Genomic DNA, 17,351 nt, shown 5'->3' on the forward strand with positions numbered 1-17,351 from the left:
TGCAGCCTGTGGTTTCCTGGCGTTTGATATATCAATGTGCTCACTTACAAAGCAGAGCTGTGGAGCTGTGCTCTGCTGTCTCACTCCCCACCAAGGACACGTAGCCTATTCTCTGGGTTCCTCCATGACCAGAGAAGGGAACCCTGGAAAGGCAACTTCTGATTTACTGATTTTCAAAAGTCTCCATGTAGTTCACATACCATAAAGTTTTCTCTTTAAAAATGTGCAGTTCAGTGGTTTTTAGAATAGACACAGTGTTGTACAGCCATCCTCATTACCTTATTCCAGAACATTTTTGTTACCCGCCCCTCAAAAGAGCCTGAGACACAGAGCAGTCACTTCCCCTCCCTCTTCCCCTGGCAGCCCCTCTTCTACTTCCTGTCTCTGTATTTGCCTGTCTGGGATATTTCTTATAAATGCAATCATACAACACGTTGCCTTTGCGTTTGGCTTCTTTCACTTGGCAGAATGTCACAACCTCCTTTTTCAGCTGGAATGGACTATACTTTCTCTGAACCATGGTAAAAGCTGGTTCTACTGGCCTTTTTATTAGGTGATGTTTCCTAGGAGTCAGGTCTTAGAACCCTTACTGGTATGGTGAAAGTCTTACTCTTGTCTCCATCTATTGTACTTAATGGGCAGTCTAAAAAAGGAGTAGTAAAGGCTTTTTTTTTTTTTAGATAAGTGAGAACATTTTAGAAATTTTATTTAGAAAATACAGCTCCTATATAAAGAGTGCATGTAGTGAAGTATTATCTAAATGTCATTTAAAACATGTCTATCCTTTGACCCACTCTGTTCTTATACTTAGGATGTGCGGTCCTTCAAGTTGGCCTTGGTATTGCTCAGATGATAACAGTAGTGTGTACAAGAGGGCTTTAAGCAGCAACCCCCTCCAGTGTCAGTGCCCATGTGTGCTGGACTGACCTGGGAAAGCCCACATGTACAGTGTCATCAAGCATTTCCAGCCCTGCATTGGTCTGAATCTGTGTCTGTCTTGCTTGGCACACACCACACCCTTTGAAGCACTGAGCTATAAGCAAGGAGGTTCAGATTGACAGTGTCTGGTCTACCTTCCTTAGAAACTGGAAATCCTAGCACAGACTTTCTAAGTCAGCTTCCAAGAGGGATGATTAGGATATTTCCCTACAGTCTTTGCACTTTTAATTCTTTTTCAAAAGTATTTTTTAATTATTTTATTTTGAAGAGTTTATTTGTTTTTAGTCAAGCCACGCAGCATGCGGGATCTCGGTTCCCTGACCAGGGATTGAACCCGTGCACCCTGCATTGGGAGCATGGAGCCTTAACCACTGGACCACCAGGGAAGTCCCTAAACTTTTAATTCTTGAAAGAATCAGTTTTAAGAGACTTCAAAATAACTGAGATGCTCATCGAGGAAATGCTCCAGTTGAAATGTCCAGTCACCCATCAGTACAAGAAGGAATATCTTCCTTAACAACATCCTTGAGGCGATTTCTGTTTATGGAGAGCTCCCAGAATGGGTTAGGCATTGTCAGATGCCAGCATTGCTGGGTTTCTCTCCTTGGGTGACCGTGTCTGTTCCCCTGCAGCACAGCAATGGCCAAGGATGAGCGAGTGGACCTGTTGTCCTTCACCGGGAGCACTCAAGTGGGAAAACAGGTGGCCCTTATGGTACAGGAGAGGTTTGGTAAGTGTTGGCTTTATAATGAGCATTTTAATACCCTCAACTATGGATGTGCAATCTAAAGATTGGGTTTTTTCCATGGATTATTTGACGGACTGTCCAAGTAAAAGAAAAGATATAGTTAATAGTGGGTTAATATTAACAGCAGATATAATACGATAATTTGGAAAAGGATGTCATTCCCTCCCTAACTGACTGTAGTAGAATCATATCAAATGTATTTATTAATCTGTATCAGACCAGTTTAGCAAGTGAAAAAAGAAAACTCGCGATTTAAACAGGACTATTCAGAGTACAGGACCTAGAGTGAATGTGGTATAGAAGACTTGCGTCTGTTCTTCTCTCATTTATGATGTAGCTCTCAGTGGCTTTGATAATAACAGCCCCATCCCTATGTAATGTAATATCTGCTTGATGCTTAGGCTTCCCTGGTGGCTCAGTGGTAAAGAATCTACGTGCCACTGCAGGTGACATGGGTTTGATCCCTGATCCAGGAAGATCCTACATGCCTTGAAGCAGCTAAGCTGTGCGCAACTATTGAGCTGGTGCTCTTGAGCCCAGAAGCCACAACGACTGAAGCCTACAGGCCCAAGAGCCCCGTGCTCTGCAACAAAGAAGCCACCTCAATGAGAAGCCCACACTAGAGAGCAGCCCCCTCAATCTAACTAGAGAAAAGCCCACGCAGCAAGAAAGACCCAAGAGAGCCAAAAATAAATTAATTTTTAAAAATCCTTTAAAAATAAAAATCCATTTGATGCTTAACTGTTTCAGAGTAGTGGAGGTGAGAACATATTCTCCGGTTGTTACATATGCTGCTAATACCACAAGTAAATAAAAGTTACTTACATGGAAGCTGATTTTGAAGTGCAGTTAAGAAAAAATAAATATATATTTAAAAGGTCAGTAGTAAACACAGCTCTAAGTTGAGGCAAACAGATCTCAAATCTCAGTGCTCAAGAGTGTGAAATGAGAATGGTGTACATAACCTCCTGTATACCTTGCTGGGATATAAGTTGGCAGTGTGTATCAGGGGCTGTAATATTCATACCCTTTGCCCCTGACCTAAGTAGATAATCTAGAGGTAGGTAATCAACATCAAATATATGCAACACTAGAGAAGTTGTTAAACAAAAGGTGGCTTGTATCATGGTGATGGAATGCTATATTGTGATGTTTAAAAAATACAGCTCTTAATAATTTAGAGAAAAACTGAACTGATAGGCTTTTATTAAGGAAATAAAGCAAAATTGATTATTATGATCTCAACTGAATATAGATGTATAGGAGAGAGATTGGAAGGCACTGTATCAAAGTATGAGGAGAGATTTCATGGTAACTTGTGCCATGCCTTTGGCTTATTTGATTCTTTTTCGCCTTTTTTTTTTTTCCCAAATAATTTTCTACAATGAGCACATAATTTTTAAACTCTTTTATTGTAGTAATATATATGTGTGTATATATATATATATACACAAAACTTAACATTTGGTTTGTATATATAACTGTACAATTCAGTTGCATTCAGTACCTTTGCACTTAACATTGTTGTGAAACTGTCACCATCATCCATTTCCAGAACTTTTTTTGTCTTCCCAACTCTCTATCCATTAAAAACCAATTCCCTATTTCTTCCATCTCCTAGCCCTTGGGAACAAGCATTCTGTTTTCTGTCTCAGACTTGACTATTCTAAGAGCCTCCTCTTATAAGTAGACTCATACAGTAGATGCCTTTTTGTGTCTCAGTTATTTCACTTAGCATAGTATCTTCAACGTTTATCCATGTTGTAGCATGTGTCAGAACTTCCTTTTTAAGACTGAGTAATACTCTATTGTATGGATATACCACTGTTTATCTATCTGTGCATTTGTCTGTAGATACTTGGGTTGATTCTACCTCTTAGCTATTGTGAAAAATGCTGTTGCAAATACTACTTAGGCCCCTGTTTACTTCTTATGGTTAAGTACCCAGAGGTGGAATTGTTAGATCTTATGGTAGTACTGTGTTTAAGTTCTTGGGAAATTGTCATATAATTTTCCTCGGTGACTGTACCATTTTACACTAACTGTTTGGAGTTAAAGGGGATATAATTTCAAGCTTAGAGAAATTGTAAGACTAACACAAAGAATCCCATATACTCTTTAATAAGTTTTACCAGTCACTTGCCCCATTTTTAAAATCACTTTCTCTTCAGCAGCACACACACACATACACACACAAAAACACATACATATTGTTTTTGAACCTTTTGAGAAAGTTGAAGACATTGTATTCCTTTAAATATGTTTGTGTATTTCCTAGGAACAAGGACTTTCTATCATATAACCATCAGACAGTTATTAAAATCAGTCATCTTGACATTAATGCAATGCTCGTTCACGTTTCTTTTCCTTAAGGTACAACTGATTTATGCTCATGCTATATTTTAAATCTGAAAGTAAAGCAAATGGGATAGGCTGTGGTTTGCAGGTGTGTGCAATAAACTGAAATAGGCATTAATTTGTGTTTATATATTTCTAAAGGGAGAAGTTTATTAGAACTTGGAGGAAACAATGCCATTATAGGTAAGGCTGCCTTTTTTGTTTGTTTGTTTTCTGGTTGACATATCTTCAGTAGTCATCCTGAATGTGTAGAACTCGTGTGAGAACTCATCTGTTCTGTCTGTTGTTTGAGATCTAACTCCCGTGCATGGGAACTTTTCCTTATGAGACAGAGCACAGTGTGTTCATGTTTGGAAAATGTTCCCTGGGGCTTAGAACCTATGTGTGAGACTTTCTAATGTAGCATGTTTCTTGTTCTCCTATTTTTTTTTTAAACGGGCCACATGTTTCTCTAGAATAAATAAGTCACTCTTATATGATCTGTTTCCAGAAATACTAGTTTGTCATCAGTGGAATGTTGAGTGCTTTCACATTGGGAAGGAACACTTCCTTAAGGTATTTTATCATTTAGCTATAGTCTTAGGGATTATTTAATTCTCTTTTTCACTTGTTTGACACAAAAGGAAATAGTCCACCAGCATAACTTCTGGATAATATAATGAATATCAGTTGGTTGAGACTTCGCAGAATCATGAATTCTATGATTAAAAAACTTCCTAATTGTACATTGCTGTCGTTATTGTGTTTAATGCTTTTGTGTTTGTGGGGGACACCAGGAATAGAAAAAGTGTATGATGAAGGATTTGTTCTGGATGAACTTCTAGTCTTGTAAGAGAGAGCTGATTAAAAAATACAGTTAGCATTTATTGATCACTAGGCAATGGCACTCCACTCCAGTACTCTTGCCTGGAAAATTCCATGGATGGAGGAGCCTGGTAGGCTGCAGTCCATGGGGTCGCTAGGAGTCGGATACGACGGAGCAACTTCACTTTATTTTTTTCACTTTCATGCATTGGAGAAGGAAATGGCAACCCACTCCAGTGTTCCTGCCTGGAGAATCCCATGGATGGGGGAGCCTGGTGGACTGCCTTCTATGGGGTCGCACAGAGTCGGACACGACTGAAGTGACTTAGCAGCAGCAGCAGTAGCAGCAGCAGGCATTTGACAAGTACTGTGATAAGCTGTTTCATATGCCATATGTCATTTAATCCCCACAATAGTCCCATGAGGCATATACCTTTATTAATCTCATTAGAAAGTTACACTGAGGCTTAAAATGATATGTGCCTAAAGTGACAGAGTCAGCATTTGTATCCTGGCAATCAGACCCCAGAGCACAGCTCTCTTTCTAAAACTCCTTCCTATCGTCCATTAGTACCCCAGATAATAGTATTCCATTTTATGGGTGAGGAAACTGAGGCTTAAAAAGGTAAAAATAACACAACTAAAAAGGGATGGGGATGGATAAGAACTTTGGTCTGTTTGGTTGTACAAACTACCTTCTTAACTATCACATTAGTCTGAGAATGCTATTAGACTGGGCAGGGGAATATTGAGGATGTAAAAGGCAATTGGGACTGTAAGTTTATGGAAGGAGTGGAAAGGAAAGAGTTATAAGTAATACAGTGTATCACTGGAAGGGTTAATCTTGTAAAGACGATGCTCGTTTTTTCTTCAGAGGGCAGAAGAGTAGGAGGAAGGAATATAGACAAAAGGGGAGAGGAATCTGGAGGTGATTTTGTGTTGATCTCTTCAGAGTTGCAGAGGAAGCAGGAAAGGGCTTATCCAAGATTTTTCACGAAGTGCAGGGTAAGGTCATCTGGTGAGGGAGTAAAGGGCACGAGGGATTTGAGAGATTTGAAAAAACTTCTATAGAGGGGGGAACAAGTGGCATTTAAGGGAACGGACTGATGCAGGTGAGGGTGTAGATATTGTTAGAGAGCTTGGTTTGATGTTGGTAATAAATCAGAAGGGTCCCAATGGGCTCTCTATGGCCCAGGGAAGCTGCCATTGTAATCGGCCGTGGGGTTGAGGGTGGAGGCAAGTAAAACTGACAAAGACAACGGTGTCTTATAGAAGAGATCACGTTTGAGTGCAGACAAGGCTTAGTCAGCACCAGAAACTCCCAAGAGGTGAAAGATAAAACAGGTCAAAGAGGATGAACTCATCGCTCTATTCTCATATCATTTTCCCTGGGAGAGAAGTTGCCTCTGCGGTGTGAACCTGCTCATCTTAGAGAAGTAGTTCTGCTGTTCTCTTCCAGTGCTTTCTAAAGGCATCATCTTGCACCACTTAGTGTCAAGGACCTTGTCTGCCTACTTCATGACACTAATGGGTGTGTTTTGTTTCCCTAAGCTTTTGAGGACGCGGACCTCAGCTTAGTCGTTCCCTCAGCTCTCTTTGCAGCCGTGGGGACAGCTGGCCAGAGGTGCACCACCGCGAGGCGCCTGGTGAGTGTCTGCATGGGCATGTGAGGGTGTCCCGCTTTTCCATTGCCATTTTTTAACACACTGTACCATTCAGGAACTGTGATAGAAGCGCCGCTAGAAACCTGCGGTTTCTGAATGTGGTTGACGCTCCTGCTCTGTTCTGTGCTCGTGGCACATTGTGCTGGTCAGCGGGGGTCCCTGCCTCAGCTCTGCCCCAAGCTGGATGTGGCCCAGCCCTCCCTGGAGTGGAACTTGGGATATTAGACCTGCTTTCAATCCTGCACCTAGCAATGTGGACAGAGTCCCATGTCACTTAGAGAATAAAACAACCTAAATACCCTAGGGGGTCGCAAAGAGTTGGACACGACTTACAGCCTGAACAATAACAACAAAACATTTGAAAAATTCAAAACTGTTTGCTAAAAGATAGACAATTTTGGCTTTTTTATAAAGACATTTTAAGTAGTAAAATATTTTAAAAATTAAAACAACTTTGGCCTGTAAGTCAAGTCTTGGATTTGACTTGATGTGACATAATCTCTGAAAAGTAAATGTATGTGTATTCTCTCTTTAGAAATGTCTGAGTCTGTTCACATAGTGTATAGAGCACATAAATATTAAGTGAGTATGATGAGAGTGGTTTCCCTTCAGTGTCTGGGGCTTGGGAAGTTTAATATCTACCCTTAGTTTTGGGCTGGATTTTAAAATGTTTTTTTATCGGATACAGCCTTGATTTTCATGACTCATGCTACTGAAAACTTGTGCAAAACAAGTTTTGATTAGGCAGAAAATTTTTAAAAAGGCTACATTTGCCTTTTTAAAACTAATTATTGTTGAGTTTTCTTCCTGTCATTAAAAAAAAAAATCGAATTATGGAGGAATTCAGTTCAGTTCAGTTGAGTCGCTCAGTTGTGTCTGACTCTTTGCGACCCCATGAACCGCAGCACGCCAGGCCTCCCTATCCATCACCAACTCCCCGGAGTTCACTCAAACTCATGTCCATCGAGTCAGTGATGCTATCCAGCCATCTCATCCTCTGTCGTCCCCTTCTCCTCCTGCCCTCAATCCCTCACAGCATCAGGGTCTTTTCCAATGAGTCAACTCTTCTGAGGTGGCCATAGCTTTGAGTTTTTCCTCTCACCCACAATGAATGTGAACAAATTCTTTATAAGATTAGCATAATTTAAATTAATTTTAGAATAAGATAATAGGGAAATTAAGTCTTTACTTTTGCCATGACCTCTCATTTTCACTTTTCCTATATTTTATAGTGAATGAATATCAATCTTTTCTTTGTTTTTGCATTATTCAGTTGAAGTTCTCAAAAACATTTAATAAGCTACAATTTTCATTAAGTATTTATAATTTATTAAATTTGTTCACCTTAAGCATTTATTACATTAAAGCTTAGAAGGAAGCAGTCATACTCCAAAATATTGTAGTCTTAATTACATGGCAAACTATGAAATGATGTAAATGTCAAGTATTTTTTTATTTGGTCAACTTTTGTTTTTCTTTTGTGTCCTGGAGCAAATATGCATAGCTATGCTTTCTATTAAGTGTCAAATATTAAAGGATACTATTGTATCCTTTCTATTAAGTGTCAAATATTAAAGGATACTATTTGGGTCAAATATCAAACGATACTATTGTATCCTTTCTATTAAGTGTCAAATATTAAAGGATACTATTTGGGTCATAACCCAAATCAATTTCTATAGGGACAGTAGTAGTCCTTAGAAAAATCCACTCCAGTACTACATACCTCTCTATCATTTATCATTGGCCCTCTGTATTCAAAATCTTCTGTTTCAACCAACTGTGAACCATGTAGTCCTGAAGCATTTATTCTAGAAAAATATTTTTATACAGGGGGACTTGAGCAGTTCAAACCCATGTTGTTCCAGGGTCACCTGTATAAATCAGTACTATAAAGAAAAGTTGGGAGAACTTACCTGGTGGTCCAGTGGTTAAGACTATGAGCTTCCAAGGCAGGGGGCCCAGGTTCGATCCCTGGTTGGGGAACTAGATCCCACATGCTGCAACTAAGACCTAGCCCAGCCAAATAAATAGGTAAACCTTTAAAAAAAAAAAAAAAAAAAAAAGAAAAATTGGAAGAATTCCCTGGCAGTCTAGTGGTTAGGGCTCTGAGATTTCACTGCTGAGGGCATGGGTTCAATCCCTGGCCAGGGAACTAAGATCCCACAGCTTCACAATGTGGCCAAAAAACAAAAAAGCTGCAGGAAAAAAAGGAAATTGTACATTGTTAGCAATTTTGTGCATTTATATGTACTATTAATAGTGCATTTATATTTCCTAATCCCTTGAATGTTTCTTCATTTAGTTCTTACATGAAAGCATCCATGATGAAGTTGTCAATAGACTTAAAAAGGCCTACGCACAGATCCGTGTTGGGAACCCTTGGGACTGTGAGTATCCGGTTGAGTTCAGAGATTTTCTTTTTAACTGCTGATGGTATAAGAGTTTCTGATTTTCTACATACATATTTTCCCTTTCCGAGAGGCCCAAGGGACTCTGAAGCAGGTTATTTATTGGGCAGTTGGAGTGACAAGTCTGCTCCGAGTTAGGATCTGAGTGTTTCATGTGAGCTGGTGCGTGAGCTTGGGAAATGATCTTGAGGTGGGGAGAGTTTGAGGAGCTGCTCCTTCTCTGTTTCCCTCTTTGGAGTTACCACCATATTCTCTTAGGCAAGGTGGCGAGAGGCACCTACCTGACTTCTCTGCTTCCATTTCTGCCTTCTAGCATAACCAAAGTAGTTTAAAAAATGTAATCAGATAATTCACTCTCTTGCTTAACACATTCATTGCTTGTGGACTAAAACTTGGATGCCTTTGGAGCCCCATTTTAGCAAGTTCATAGTCTTGCGTGGTCTGACCTCATCGCCCCTCCGACCCCCTGTGCACCCTTAACTTGTTCACGACTGCTGGGCCTATGAAGTTCTTAGAGAATAGTCACCCTGTAATGAAGAAGCAGAGCCTATATTTTGACTGCAGCGCTCTGATGAATTGATAGCTCTTTGCCTAGATTTGACCCTCCATGTTTCTCTATAGAAAGCTTATGAGGACTCAGTCACACCTGCTTTTTTGCAAGTCTTCTGTGGCTGCTTTTGCACTGCATTGGTGCAGTTGAGTAGTCATGGCAGAGACCACGTGTCACACCAAGCATTAAATAGTTACTGTCTGGCTCTTTGCAGAGAAAGATTGCTGAAACCTCCTGCTCTAAACCGAAGTGATACATGAAGGGATTGGTGTGCTCACTGGAATAGCTGTTAGAATAATAAAATGATGCCTTTTAGGGTGAAATGAAGAGCATTCTTTTTTTCTCTCCAGCTAACGTTCTGTATGGGCCACTCCACACCAAACAGGCAGTGAGCATGTTTCTTGGAGCCGTGGGAGAAGCAAAGAAAGCGGTGGCACCGTTGTCTATGGTGGCAGGGTAAGGACCACTTGAGATCAGGACTTTGTTTTCCTTTTGCACACAAGTAGGCTCTGGGTAAATTGATGACGTGTCCCTGACTGCCAGCTTTCTTTTCTGCAGTCCTTTTGTAATAGGGGAGTAAGTACATATTTGAAAGGATGACGGTGTAACACGCATGGAACATTTCTGAAAAGACACAACTCAGAGCCAAGGTTATCTTTGAATTGGGTGCCTGGCAATTAGTATGGAAGGAAGATGAAGACCTCTTTCTCATGGTACAGGGGAAGATTGTATTCAGTAGAGTTTAAATCTGCATTTAATCGTGATTTTTAAGTCATTTAAGGCAGAGAATCAAAAAAATACCCACTACAAGCATTTTAATTTGACACATATTACTGTTGTCAGTGGAAGATTAATTAGTTGGTTTAAGAAAGAAATGGAAAATTTTATTTGAGCCAAGTTGAGGATTGTAACCCAGGAACAGCATCTCGGAAGGTTTCGAGAACCATTCTGCCTGTTAGAAGTCAAGGCAGTTATAAAAGTATTTTAGACAGAGGGCTGTATATTAAATGAGAGTTTACACAGTCTAGAGAAATGTCATCGTGGCTCCTTACAAGATAATGAAGGAGTGTTACATTTTAGGAATTGTATTATTGGTGCTTGGAGAATGTTTGCTCTTTATGGTTGAGTAGGTGTTTCTGTTTATGGGGAGGTTTGGTTGACGCATAATACAGATACACAATGCACAGTAGAGGGGAGAGAGGAGGCCATAGGGCAAAGAAAGCTTTTGATGGTTAAATTTTTCTTGTCTTGCTGTAAAATATGAATTTCATTTCACAGTCTATTTGTTTGATTCTTGAGATGTAGATCCAAGGCATTTTCTTCATGTACAATAGAAATTTGTCTTCATCCTTGAATAAGCTATAAGTATCATTTATTATCTACAATGTATTTTCAGTTCTTTAAAAATCACAGTGAACTGAGTCTCTTGCAAAGCTCTCTGAGAGCAGAATCCTTCTCTTAACATTGACACACCTACATTTCGTCTGATAGACATGTGTATACATATTTGTGTTTTTGTTACTTATTTACCTTGAGTTTTTTTTTTTTTAAGCATATAACTTAATCTTTTTAGAAGTAACTTTTTCCCCCCCTTGGGTAATATTTGCTTAAGTTACATAATGCAATATAGGATTACAGTAACAAATACAGCTGCTGCATACAGAACTGGGGGTAAATACAGATGACTGTTGGTAAACATACAGCTCAGAACAGTGAGAACAGAATTGTACAGGCACACCGGAGAACTGACCACTGGCCAAGCAGCTTGCTGCCGGCATCAGAGTATTTTATAGAAGTTAACGTGGAGATGAACTAGCTATTTGGTTATGTGGAGCTTAGTTAGGAGCGTGTCTCTTGGAGCTTTAGGTTTCTGTGTTCCTGTGTGTTAGTTTGCTAGGGCTGCCATAACAAAGCATCACAGAGTGGGTGGCTTAAGCAGTGCATTTATTGTCTCACAGTTCTGGAGGCTGAGTCCAAAATCAAGGTGCTGGCAAGTTTGGTTCTTCCTGATGAGGCCTCTGGATTGCAGGTGGCCACATTCTCTCAGTGTCTTCACGTGGTCTGCCTGGAGAGAGAGGTCCTTGGTGTCTCTTCTTATGAGCAATTAGTTCTATCTAAGGGCCTCACCCACATGACCTCATTTAACTTTGCCTCCTTGAAGATCCTGTCTTCAAATTCAGTCACGGTGGAGAAGGTGAGGTTTAAGGCTTCAGCATAAGAATTGGGGAGGAGGTGGAGGGGGGTATGTTGTTAACAGGATGGATATAGATTACCTCTTTAAAAATTACGTGGAGTTAAAAATAGCCACCTATAGCTGCGTTTTTTCACTGTAACTTGGTCATGATGCATAGCCTGGCTCTCTGTCCTTGACCCTTTTTTCTTTTCTTTTTCTGACCAACTAAGTTAGAACCAATAGGTGGCAGAGAAATTGTCACTCGTGATGGGAAGTTATTTTGGAGAAATAATTCACTTATAAATGATATTTATTTTTTCCCCGAAAGTATAGGCATGGAACTTCCCTGGCAAAGACTTCGCATTCCAATGCAGGGAGTATGGGTTTGATCCCTGGTTGAGGAGCTGATATCCCACATGCCCCGCCAAAAAACCAAAACATAGAACAGAAGCAATAATGTGACAGATTCAATAAAGACTTTAAAAATGGTCCATATGAAAAAAAAAAAAGACCTTAAAGTATAGGCAAAGATGGTATCTGCTGAACCAAAGAACCAAAAACAAACGTTCTTGGTTTTATTTCCGTTCTCTGCTGCAGGTTATGGATCGCCCTGGAAATTACGTAGAGCCGACAATCGTGACAGGTCTTGACCATGACGCATCCATTGTACACACAGAGACTTTTGCCCCGATTCTTTATGTCTTTAAATTCAAGGTAAAATGTGGATTCCTTCTCGCTTTTCTCTAGTTTAATGTTGAAACAAATGAGAAGACCAGGAGAAAATAAAGGCATATTAAATTTCACTCAGTTAGCCTTTTGGGGAGGTTTTATAAAATGACTCTGATTAGTAGAGATTTGAAAGTTAAGGACAAAATATGATGATCTGAACACTTCAGACAATAAAGCATGTTAAGCTAGATTCCAGGGGAATTGAGACAAGCCAAGGGCCAATGTTGAAATTAATGGAGAATGTGGCCCAGATTGTCTGTATCACCTGATTCTGAGCTGTGTATGCTGTGCAATCATCTTGTACACAAAAGGGATCAGGTAGTTTGATAGTCTGAGTGTTCAATATCAATAGACAAAATGAGAAGATATAAACATACAGTTACAACCTGTATCAGAGGACAGGCTGCCAGAGGTTTCAGCAGACATAGGTATCTGGAGGGTCTCCTTTCTCACGTGCAGCAGGCCCTACTCTGCCAGCAGAAGCTTAGAGATTGAATCGAGGCTTGGCTACTATGATTAACAGTTAAAGGGTAACGAGACATGCCTTGTTGCAATTATGTGATTGCATGAATTAAAATCTTGCTTTAAATTGTCTACTGTTGTTCCACATAATGTGACTATAAATTGTAGTTTCATGTTTTGTCATGTGTCTACATGTTTGAGTTTCTGAGCATATCATTTAGCCCCTCTTGCCTAATCTGTAAATTTTGGATAACATTGATCCTATGTCATTGGCTGAGAATTAAATATATAAATGCATGTTCAGTGCCCAGGTCAGTGTGTTTATGCTGCATGTAGTAAGAGCTTAGTAAATCATAGATCTTATATGTCGTGGCATGAACGGAAGAATGTACTTGTGTGTGTGTATGTGTGTTTTATGTTTATTTGGCTGTGCTGGGTCTTCATATGGAAACTCTTAGTTGCAGCATATGGGATCTAGTTCCCTGATGAGGGATGGAACCCAGATTCCCAGTACTGGGAACACTGAATCTTAGCCACTGGACAGCCAAGCAAGTCCCCCTATGTTTTTCTCAAAGTTCATTTGAGGGGAACATCCCACAAAGCACTGTATTAGGAAGATGTTGACTCCTTAGTTCCCCTACGATTACACTGGTAAATTTTATGGAATGAGTTTACCATTAGCGGTTGGACCTGACACTGTATCATCTAACAGCTTCCAATGTCTGTCCTTTTAGAATGAAGATGAGGTCTTTGCATGGAACAATGAAGTCAAACAGGGACTTTCAAGTAGCATCTTTACCAAGGATATGGGCAGAATCTTTCGCTGGCTTGGGTATAACTTTATCTATTTTGAAAATGTATATAAGTCTGATTTGTGTGGTGAATGGACTTTACAAAAAAGAAAATGACACCATCATAGGTGAAAATCTGTTTTTTAGCATTGAGAATCTTAGAAGTTTTGTTTGGCTTATTTATTTATTCATTTGTGTGTGTGTGTGTGTGTGTGTTTTTAACTTCCCTATATTTTGCTTTCGCTGTGCCTCCCTTTTTATATATGCAGACCAAAAGGATCAGACTGTGGCATTGTAAACGTCAACATTCCGACGAGTGGGGCTGAGATTGGAGGTGCATTTGGTATGTGGAGAATCCTTTTTCTTTTACCGTGTTGGACAACATGTGTGAAACATTGTCTGCCAGGAAAGCATAGAGACTTGGTACCCAAAGCTTTTATTGGGAGTTGGTCGCCCAGGCATGCAAGGCCTAACATGCCCCCAGATTTCAGACTCTCAGAAGGAAAACCTGTATTAAACATAAAACTACATTGTTTGCCCAGTGAGACCATATGGGGAGCTGGTTAGCCTGTAAATTTCCAGATGCTAGCGGCATTGTAAACAGATCTGCTGTGTATTTTCTGCGCAGATTGTAACTTTTCTCAGACTTTGAAGTTATATCTTACTTGTCTTCTGGTTTCCATTACTGTAGCTGAAAAGCCCAATCCACTTTGATTTCTGATCTCTCCCCTCATTTCAAAAGTTTGGGGTCTGTTACTTACGTCTGATGTTCTGAAATTCTTCAGTAATATGCCTCAGTGGAGATCTTGGTAAGATTCTTGTTGCACAGTCAGTGGGCTAGTAATTGGCCTTAGTATTGGAACTCACAAGTTTCAGTTATGGAAAGTTTTTGATAGTTTTATTTTGTTTTGGTGGTGTTTTTTTCCCTTTGATTTTTTTTTTTTTCTGTTTTAATTTCTAGAACTCCTATTATTTGAATATTATCTCTTGAAGAATTATCTAATTTTTTTTTCCCTTTATCTATATCATTAGTCTTTTTGAGAGATTTCTTCAAACTTTTCTTCTAATCCTTCTCTCAAGTTTTTTCTCCTCTGCTCTTACCAAAAAACAATATTAAGTGTACTTTGATAGCATACTTTTAAATGTAGCCTTTTCTTATTTTGTGGAATCATTATCTTTTTATAATATCTTTAAAAATATTAATATAACATTTAAGCATTTTATTATTATAAGATTAGTTTATGTATATTTTAGAAAATTATATAGAGATAAGCATAAATGGGAAAATAAATTATATTTCCCTTGTCGAGAGGTTTCTACTCTTAACACCTTGGTCTAATGGTAAGGTATTTTTTAAGGTTCCTTCTGCTGCTTGATATTTCTATTTTTTGTTAATTCCTTTAACTTTATTTTTCATAGTAGTTCCCTTTTTTGTGTTTGTCTTGGTCTCTTTTATTTATTTGTTTGCAGAGGAGCTACTGTGGCCAAAGGTAAGGTAACTGGTCAGGTAGCTCTGGTCCCCTGGTGTCTTCATTTCCATGATGCTGAGTAGGAGCCCACACAGGCGCTGCTCATGAGCTGTTTGTGTACTTCTCTAGGAGGAGAGAAGCACACTGGCGGTGGCAGGGAGTCGGGCAGTGATGCCTGGAAGCAGTACATGAGAAGATCTACTTGGTAAGAGACGGCTTTGGGGAAGCGGTTTGGCCTTACAGCCTCTGGAACATGCTTTACACATTTCTGCTTTCTGCTCTGTGTTCGTGTAATTTCTCTTGATTTTGTGTTTCTAACATTCCACAGCTCTCCCCTCCCAGATCATCCACTTGGTACTGTTATTTTCCTAACTGTCCTCAGCTAGTGCCCAGCGCCTGACTGTGAAACCAGTGGTTTCTGTCTAGGGACAGGACCGTAGCAAGACACTTGAGGTCATCCCGCAGGATAAAGCGGAAGAGGCTGTCCTTTGAGTTTTTTCCCTGGGTGTGGTTAACCTACCCCCGCAATCTACCAGGGTAGAAGGACATGGAGGTGGGCGGGCTGCCTGCAGGCCTGGCTAGTGAGTGGGGGATATCCTGCTCTCTGGGAATAGCGAGCATGAACCTTGAAAGTAGAACAGCACAAGGGTAGCCGGTGAGGGAACCTGTTGCTGGGAGATTTTGATTAGGACTTTTTACTTGTTTTCTATTTTCCCTCCCCTTTAACTAGAAATCGCTCCATCCAAGTGCAATAAGGTGGTATGTGAGGTGAGGCCCGTGTGGTATTAGGTGTTAAAGGAGCACGGGTGAGGAACCGGGACACTGTTGGTCTCATTTACTGTTTCTCACTGGCTCTAGAACTTCAGAAGGAGCAGGTGGGGGGTTCTCCAGCAACTTCATGTAGGTCAGGAATTTTTTTTCCCCCTCCAGCTTTACTGAGGTATATAATTGAGAAAATCGCAATATATTTAAAATGTATAACATGATGATTTACGTATGCATACATTGTGAAAAGAGTCCCACAGTCAGGTTAGCACATTCTTAGCCTCACATCATTGTGTGTGTGTGCGCACACGTGCATGCATGCTTAAGATCTACTCTTAGCAAATTTTTGAATGTATGTTAGGAGTTTCTGAGGTGCTTTGGCTATGGCTTGTTTAGTCTCAGACATACGCATGCTCTTTGTCTGATTCCCTTTTGTTGAAGACAGTCTTGTTCCTTTTATTTGTCTTGTGTACTTGGGATCTAGGGGACCAAGCATGTATTAATAGCTGCGGCCTTTTTGGAACCCATTTAATGGGGACACTCTGTGTCAGGAGTAAAGCCAGATGGCTAAAAGGGAACCTTTTATTTTCCAAATTATTATAGTTCTTATCTCTATCAAATGTGGATCCCTGTGTTTTTCCTGCTAATTCACTGCACGTTATTGAGAGACATAAAGAAGATGAAGTTACAGTCTCCATATTCTTTACACCCTGAAAACCACGACTAACAGATAGGCTGTGTCTTTTCAGACTTTGGTGTTTCTCCTTTTTTTTTTCTTTTATAAAACTGGATCTATACTAACTTTTTTGTATACTAATTTTTTTCACCATCTTATAACTTGAACATTTGGCCTTGTTGACATATTGCAGATCGGCTACATTTTTTTCATGACATAAAATTTCCTCTATTACATGTGTACTATTCTTCATTTAATTTTGTTCATTTTTTACCCCCCGTAGTACCATCAACTACAGTAAGGACCTTCCTCTGGCCCAAGGAATCAAGTTTCAGTAAAAAGTGCTTTAAATTGACATTTCAAGTCTTTCACGCATTGTTACAACTCTTTCTTCTGAGGAAGACAAAGAAAATGAGTATTTGCCTTGAATAAATGTATCATTTTGAATATGACGGTGGCTAATCCCTTATGTGTCTGAGGCCTAAATCAAGAGACTCATTTTTTAAAAAATAAAAGTTTTCATGACATCATCTCAAGTAATAAAAAAGTAGAGTAGGTGAATTTTTATGTTACTAGTAGTTACTGATTTTTTAAATTTAGGATTATTTTTATAATTTAGAAAAAATAATAGTACATGTCATGGTGGGAATTTGGAAAAAATCAGAACATAATAGAGAAGAAAATAGAAGTCTTGTCAGTAGATGCAGGAACATCTCCTAAGCAAATAAAGAAATCAGGGGCGAGCTGGATTCACGTCACCCTCACAGCCTGGAAAGGGTGTGATTGAAGAGAGTGTCCTTGTTTATGGAGGA

The 17,351-nt window shown here is 39.6% G+C and overlaps 1 protein-coding gene across 1 annotated transcript in view; it reads left to right on the plus strand.

Annotated features, from left to right (window-relative positions):
• Nucleotides 1-16,991, plus strand: part of ALDH7A1 (aldehyde dehydrogenase 7 family member A1) — a 35,366-nt gene extending 18,375 nt beyond the window's left edge. The window contains 11 exon segments of the mRNA XM_005887397.2: nucleotides 1,572-1,669; nucleotides 4,187-4,228; nucleotides 6,401-6,495; nucleotides 8,819-8,903; nucleotides 9,825-9,899; nucleotides 9,902-9,930; nucleotides 12,245-12,361; nucleotides 13,573-13,670; nucleotides 13,899-13,972; nucleotides 15,228-15,303; nucleotides 16,823-16,991. Of these exon segments, the coding sequence (XP_005887459.2) occupies nucleotides 1,572-1,669; nucleotides 4,187-4,228; nucleotides 6,401-6,495; nucleotides 8,819-8,903; nucleotides 9,825-9,899; nucleotides 9,902-9,930; nucleotides 12,245-12,361; nucleotides 13,573-13,670; nucleotides 13,899-13,972; nucleotides 15,228-15,303; nucleotides 16,823-16,877 (844 nt within the window). The 3' untranslated portion in view covers nucleotides 16,878-16,991.
• Nucleotides 16,992-17,351: the final 360 nt, after the last annotated feature.

The sequence above is a fragment of the Bos mutus genome, chromosome 7 (assembly GCF_027580195.1).
Source record: "Bos mutus isolate GX-2022 chromosome 7, NWIPB_WYAK_1.1, whole genome shotgun sequence".
Lineage (NCBI taxonomy): Eukaryota > Metazoa > Chordata > Mammalia > Artiodactyla > Bovidae > Bos > Bos mutus.